The 7,258-nt window shown below is 60.4% G+C and overlaps 1 protein-coding gene across 1 annotated transcript; it reads left to right on the top strand.

Moving 5' to 3' along the window:
* Positions 1 to 5,382: 5,382 nt before the first annotated feature.
* Positions 5,383 to 6,798, top strand: FOXL3 (forkhead box L3). The gene is made up of 3 exons (XM_004269060.2): positions 5,383 to 5,489; positions 5,813 to 5,981; positions 6,236 to 6,798. Exons 1-3 carry the CDS (start codon positions 5,383 to 5,385, stop codon positions 6,644 to 6,646), a joined length of 687 nt encoding a protein of 228 aa, XP_004269108.1. The 3' UTR covers positions 6,647 to 6,798.
* The last annotated feature ends 460 nt before the right edge of the window (positions 6,799 to 7,258 follow it).

Below are 7,258 nucleotides of genomic sequence, written 5' to 3'. Positions count from 1 at the left end.
AAAGGTTTTCGGTTAAATTCCTCCAGGTGAAAGGCTACTTCCCCACAAGAGTTAGGCAGCCTGCTTGGTCCACAGTAGGACAGCACCTGCCACAGGGCTGAGGAGAAAGGGTTAAGAATTCAAACATGATTAAAAAGACAAACTGGGGGGAAATCAAAACAAAAATCCTCCTTCAGTCGGCCTGGGGCCTGGTTGTGGAGAATCAAGAGGCAGGAGGCAACCCCTCTGAGGGCAGAGACCACTTCCTGAATTCAAACAAGTAAATGAACAAATAAATCACTATATAGATGGGGGCACGTGCACGACCCCTGCCCTGTGGGCCCGAGGGACGGAGTGTGTCAGTGGGGCTCTGGGGATTCAGGTGGTGGGCTCACCCTCACTCCGGGCCCCACCCACAAGCCTGAGACGGATGAAGGGCAGGGAGGCCCGAGGAGGGGGCTGGCAGAGGGCCCTGGCCCTCCCCGCCACCTCCCCACCTGGGAGCAAATCAAATGTGCACATTCCTGGGGCCAGTCCCCCAGACGCCATGCCCAGAGGTGCAGGCTCCCTAGGAGGCCGGACGCAGCGGCCCCCAGGCCACCCTCCGAGGTCCTGCTCAGCCCTCACAGGAAACTCTCCCTCAAGTCAATGTCCTCCCCACCCAGAGGGACCATGACAAAAGCAGGTGAGCAGAGACGCCTCAGGAGCCTTGGCCTGGGGGACCGGAGGCGGCTTGAAGGAACCTCACCTTCATCAGGAGAGCAGAGTTCCAAAGCCCCTGTGGGAGGGGTCCCCACCCGCACAGAGGGGTCTTTCTTACTCTTCTCGGAGCTGGCTTTCGGGAACCGGGGTGTGGGCTGGCCGGGGCCTGGGAACAGTGTCCATCCCGTCCCCAAGGGGAGGGGCAGCTCCTGGCCTCTCGGCTTTGATGGGATAAGCGGGGAGAGGACACCGGCTGGGGGGGCCTCGGGGCCGGCTGCAGTGCAGCGTCTGTGGGGTGCACACCAGGCCCAGGGCAGCCCCGCTAGGCTGCTGTGGCGGCTCCAGGCAGCCAGCCCTGCCCAAGGCCTGTGCTCGGTCCCGTCCCTGCTGTAGGTCGCAGCACCCCAGCTACACTCAGCTGCATGTATTCCTGTGGTCACTGCCGTCCTGGGGGCCCCTGGGAGGCCTGCGCTGGGGACACAGCCCATGTCTGGTCCCCTTGCACCATCTAGAGGAGAACCTGAGAAAAGCAAGACCAGCCTCCCCAGGGCAGAGATGACCAGAGTCTGGCCTCAGAAGCCCCCTAGGTCCTCAGGATCGGAGTCCAACACCTCAGAAGCAGAGGGGGTACGAAGACCCTCAGCTGCCTGGCAGATGGGTCCCTCAGCCAGCGAGAGCAGCAGCAAGGCCTGCCAGTGGCTACCCGGGCCCCAACCAGGCCAGCCTGTCCTTTCAGGGTCCAGGGGCTCAGGGTGGCCCCACCAGCCCCCCAGGCCAGGCTCGGAGCCCAGGTGAGGGGGCTGTTGACCTTGGTCCCCTGTTTTCCAGGACCTAGCACAGTGCCTGGGCCCCAAAATACCTATAGAGTCAGTGGGTCGTTCTTCAGTGAGTGCCGAATACAAGTTCTGTACACTGATACATACTTCCAACACCAGAGAAGAAGAAGAATATGGAATTCATGTGGAGGGTTGAAGTGCTCTGGCCTTCCGGAAGCTTCTAGAAGCACCATCTCCATGGTGTCCCTGGGTCTTGGCGCAGCCTTCCACCCTGGAGCTGTCTGCCCCCGCTCCACCCTTATTTCATTCATTCTTATTCCAAGTGCTGCAGAAACATCTCATCCTGGAAGGTTTCCTAGCCTTTAGCCTGGGTGACTGAAGTGCATTCTCCCATGGACGCCCCCCCCCCCATGTCAGATCATGTGTTTCTGAGGTCATCTGGCCAGTGTCCACTTCTCACTAGACTGGGAGCCACGTGAGGACAAAAAGGAGCACAGCTCCAGCACATACGGGCCGGCAGCTCTGCCTGGTTCGGCCCCCTCCGCCCTGGCCTGCTCCCCTGACACGGAAACGGTCAGCTTCCACAGAGGCACAGCCCTCCCGGCCCTGCATCCAGGCTGGCCCGGTCCATCGTTCCAGCCTTTCTGAACCTCTGCAGACCCCACGCAGTCCCGCCGTTGGGGTCGAGGGTTCCCAATTCCCCGTGTGTGGTAGCAGCCCCCAGGCAGGCCCCCAAGGGTCCACACCTCCTGCTATTCACGTCGGGTGAGCCCCCGCCGCCTGGTGCCCAAATTCTCTTTGAGGCCAATAGGATACGTGAGTGGTAGCCGGTCACGGCCAAACCTGGTCTACAGGACGCCCTGGGCTCCTGCCCCTCTCTCTGGACCTATTATGAAGGGGGAGAGCTGCCACGTGTGAGGATTTTTATTTTTTCACCTTTCTCTACTTTATAAACTTTCTGTAACAAACACAGCTTTTAACTACAAAACACAAAAGCGTGTGAGTTGGGAGGGAGGGAGACGCAAGAGGCAAGAGACATGGGAACATATGTATATGTATAACTGATTCACTTTGCTATAAAGCAGAAACTAACACACCATTGTAAAGCAATTATACCCCAATAAAGATGTAACCAAAAAAAAGCGTATGAGTAACTTATAAGACACTATAGCGATCACGTGAGTCCCGTCTTCCCCCACACCCTCCTCTTGTACCGTTTGTGATGTTTCTGCATCAGACATGCTGGGTGAGGGCTGCTGGGGTCCAGGACTGTCCCCAAAGAGGCTGCAGCCCCCTCTGGCTGGTCTCCCACGTTTGCGTATAGGCCTCCCAGTGGACAGGCGTGCAAGCTCCCGCAGGCCACCTCCCGAGCCCTGGAACTGCCGTCACATCCTTTCCTGAAGGGCCTGGGTTCAAATCCTGCTCTACCCCACACGAGTGCTGTGATTTCGGGTGAGCTGTTTGCCCTCTCCGTCCGGGTAAAGGGGACTAAACAAAAGGCCTGACTCACAGGATGGCCCTGAGAAGTGAGTGAGCATAAAAAGCGAAAAGAACCTTAGAACACTGCTGGCCTATGACTGCAGCTGGTGCCGCCAGTATTAGTGGTATTGGGAGGGAATTTTTGGCTTAAAGACCAGAGAAACCTTCCTTCTCACTGCCGGGCCCCAAATTAATGTTATTTTCAGAAGTAAGTCAAGCAGGCTTCAGAAGCCTGAGAAACCAAAACACGTTCGGAAGGTTTTCTAACCAACCAGACTTCATTTTCTATTCAATTAAACCAGTGAATAAATGGAGCTGTTTCCTCCACCATCCGCTCTTCAATGCTTCAGAGGCCCCTCCCTGTCTCAGGACCTGCAGCACCTCTGGGACAGGGCGGCAGCTGGCTGCCACCTTCCCTGGGCAGACTCTGTTTTGTTCCGGGAGGGAGCTGTGCGATTCCACACCCCCAGGCCTGGCCCGCAGGAGACCTTTCCAGACGGTCCCCTGCTCTCTCTCTTCCTCCCGTGCATCCAGTGAGATCCGCGAGAGAGCCGGTCCACGAGAGAGCAGAACGTGCTTCCACCTGTCCTGTCCAGGGCTCTGGGCTCTCCCGCCAGCACTCGCATGGCTTCAGCAACTCACCATCCTGTCCCCCCACCTGCTGCAGGTAAGTGGGCATTCAGACCCGCGCTCCTCTGCCGGGCCTGTTCCCCTGGGCTTGAGCCGGTTGCCCTGAAACCTTAGTTCTCTGACAGATTCAAGTAGAGTCATGATTGTGCAGAGCTCTGGTTTTACTGCTGTGAGGGTAGGAGTCCTGCTACTTTCACTGTGCAGACCTGCCTCTGTCAGAGCTTCACCCAGGTCTCAGCTGTATCAGCCGCTGGTCCCTTTGTGCTGCTGGTGGTGTCCGTGATGTGGCTGGACCGCAGCTTGTCCAATGCTTCCCTGTTGAAGGACATCTGGGCTGATTCCAGTTTGGGGAAAAGAGGAATAAAGCCACTATGAACACGTGTCACAAGTGCTTGTGTGAAGCTGAGTCTTCACTTGGGATAAACGCCCAAGAGTGCAACTGCTGGGTCACATGGTAGTTGCAAGTTTAGTTTTTAAAGAAACAACCAAAATGTTTTCCCAAAGGCTGTACCGGTTTACGTTCCCGCGTTCCAGCATTTTAAATTTTGACACCTGGCAGAGAGGAAGCTGGAGCCAATGAATGCATCTGAGCCCGAGTGCACCTCAGATCCCACCCGGACAGGAGCCAGAGCAGGAAGGGCGCTGGTGTAGCTGCCCCGGTGGCCCCAGGTCCTGGACACGCCCCACCCCAGCAGGCGACCACTCTTCTTCAGCAAGGTGGGCAGCAGCAGGCCCTCCTGGGCCAATGGGCTGGACTGAGCACAGGTCATTTCAGAGCTACAGGTGCAGCTTTGAAGGCGAAATCTTCTGGAAGACGATCCAGGTGTCCTGGCCTTGGGCAGACTCACAGTCTGGAGTCTCATAGCTGGAATTTTGCAGATTATTCACGGAAATGCCTTTGGGTGGACATCCAACTTGAAACAAAGGGGCCCCCTTAAGATCCCACCTCACTTCTTCCTAAAGCGTCCTCCCCGTCTTCTCTCCCACGTGCGCCCACCAGCGGCCCACTCCCCCCAGAAGGGGCCGGTGACGCAGCGGCTTGGCTGATGAGAAGAGCAAGCTCTTCACCCCAGGCCGCAGGTGTCGGGTACAGGGCAGGTGGTCACTGGGCTCAGAGCCCCGCACCGGGCCCCTGGAGGACGGGACAGTGAGAGACAGTGCGTCAGGGACACAGGGCGCTGGAGGATGTGTTGGACCCTGTGTCTCTGGCCTGGCTCTGATCCAGTGTCCAGGCAGGACACACCCTGGACCACTGCTGCTCTGGGGCTGCAGGCCGGAGGTGCAGAGCCTGGTGCGGAGGGGCGATAGCCCCCGCCCTCTCTGTGGCCTGGCTCCTGGCAGCGCAGGAGCCCACTATGGGGATCCAGGAGCCAGGGAAGAACCTACATGTCTCGGGGTGCGCCCAGGCTTGGGGGACCCAGCGAGCTCTGCCCTGAAGTCTGGGGCCGGCGCGGGAAGCGCGAGGTGCATCAGGCCAGAGTGGTGACGGTGGGCGCCCCGCCCGTCGGTCCACCCAGCGCGCGGCTCCCTCCTCCTGCCGCCGGTCAGAGGCCCACCGCGAGCCCGCTCCGCTCCCCTCGGACGCTCTACCGGTGACTGGGGCCTCCCCCGCTCCGGGATTGGATGCGAGAGGACGGGGTGGGGGCGGGCGGGGGGACCCCAGAAACCCGGGTTCCCAGCTCAGGAGGAGAGCAGCCGGCAGTTCAGACGCTGCTGCGCCGCGCCAGCGAGAACCTCCGCGCAGACCTGGAGCGCCGGCGGGCGGCGCGGAGGAGGCGGCAGCAGCGGCGGCCCCGCAGGCTTCCGGCGCACCACGATGTTTGACAGCTCGCAGTATCCCTACAATTGCTTCAATTACGACGCCGACGACTACCCCGCGGGCAGCTCGGACGAGGAGAAGCGGCTCACGAGGCCGGCGTACAGGTGACCGCGGAGCCGGGGCGGGGCCGCAGGGGACATCGGCCTTCCTCCGCGAGGGGGCCAAGACGCGCCTGGGATGAGGGAGGGGTCTCTTCTCGTCCGCACGTCTGGAGGTAGCCGAGAAGGTTCTCCACCCTCCCCGGGGAACCCCCAGGTGTGAGGCAGAGCTTCTGGGGTCTGCGCAGAGCGGCGCTGGGAGTTCTCAGCGCGCTGGGGGAAGGCAGAGCAGAGCGGGTCCGGCCGGGAAGGGCAGGCGGGGGAGGCTCCAGACTCGCTCCGGGGTCCCGCCTCCGGCGCCCGCCTGGCCTGAGCGCCCCTGTTTGCAGCTACATCGCGCTGATCGCCATGGCCATTCAGCAGAGCCCGACAGGCAAGGTGACCCTGTCGGGCATCTACGACTTCATCATGCGCAAGTTCCCCTATTACCGCGCCAACCAGCGCGCCTGGCAGAACTCCATCCGCCACAACCTGTCCCTCAACAGCTGCTTCGTCAAGGTGGGCCCCTTCCCTCCCCCGCCCCCGAGCGGCCCCTGAGGGTCCCAGGTCTTGCGACACCTGGACCAGGTCATCCCTGATTGGCGGGGGGAGCGGGGGTGTACCGGCTCACCGGGCGACACCCCCAAGCCCCAGGTCCGGGCGCGTCGTTCCAGGGCTGCCCAGGGCTCACCCTAAGCGGCCCTAAGTGAGCGCTCGCGGCGGGCGGGTCGCACCTGGGAGCCAGCCGGGCGCTGAGCCCCTCGCTCGCACAGGTGCCGCGGACCCACGGCCACGAGAAAGGCAAAGGCAACTACTGGACCTTCGCCGGCGGCTGCGAGTCGCTACTGGACCTTTTCGAGAACGGCAACTACAGGCGGAGGCGGCGGCGGCGCGGCCCCAAACTCGAGGAGGCGAGGGGGACGCGCGCGGCAGAAGCGGAAGCGCCCCGGGGTCCCCCTGAGCCGGCCACTGCGAGGGGGAACCCCGTCCCCCGCCGCGAGGCCCCAATCCCAGCCAGCCCCGCCGCCCTGGGGAGGGAGGCACACAGGGACATCAAGTTCAGCATCGACTACATCCTCTCCACCCCCGACCCCTTTCCCGGGCTCAGGTCGCCCTACGCGCAGGAGGGCAGATACCCCCGGCTGGAGGCCCAGCAAATGAATCTTCACCTTTGGACGATGTGAGAGGGGCTGAGGCTCCTCCGCCTTCCGGGGCTGGCAGCCAATCAGTCTGGGGTCTTCTGGGTGGTTTTGGCCCACCTCAAGTGGAGAAGTGAGGTTCTGCCACATCCCACAAACTTCCACAGACTCAGGCTCAACGCTGAAACCAGCCTAGGTTGGAGGGAAAGAAGGCGATCTGATGAAAGGCACTCATTTCCATATTGTGGCTTTATCCCTTCAGATGAAACCCATCGGGTTCCCGTTTGTCGACTTAAGGGTTTGCTCTAGACTCACCGGGTGATCCTGCTTGAGGACGAAGAACGTGGGTTCAGGGTCACATTCACTTAGAGTCAAGGTAACGCTGGAGCGTTTGCTTCATAGACGGATGCGCACGAAGCTGCCGATGAGCTAAGTGTCCAGTCAGTGAAGCTGGTGGGCATCTTCCTTTAGAGCCGAAAGCAATAATAATACAGTGCAGATGGTCGAGTGAGCTATTAATCAATCCCGTGAATGTTGCCCAAGGTTTTTGACTGTGTCCCTGTTATGGGTAATGTGACTGGAAGTGACAGTGCATCTCGTGTTGTGGGCGGAATATTTGATGATCGTTTTAGAACTTCTGTGTACTTTTCTATAAGC

Source organism: Orcinus orca, chromosome 16, assembly GCF_937001465.1.
Source record: "Orcinus orca chromosome 16, mOrcOrc1.1, whole genome shotgun sequence".
Classification (NCBI taxonomy): domain Eukaryota; kingdom Metazoa; phylum Chordata; class Mammalia; order Artiodactyla; family Delphinidae; genus Orcinus; species Orcinus orca.
Note: the sequence above shows the minus strand (reverse complement) of the source record. Positions and strands in the feature narration are given on the sequence as shown.

Coding starts and splice junctions, on each gene's coding strand:
- FOXL3 (XM_004269060.2), top strand. CDS start 5,383: ATGTTTGACAGCTCGCAGTATCCCTACAATTGCTTCAATTACGACGCC. Junction 5,490..5,812: donor CTCACGAGGCCGGCGTACAG/GTGACCGCGGAG, acceptor CCCTGTTTGCAG/CTACATCGCGCTGATCGCCA. Junction 5,982..6,235: donor TCAACAGCTGCTTCGTCAAG/GTGGGCCCCTTC, acceptor TCGCTCGCACAG/GTGCCGCGGACCCACGGCCA.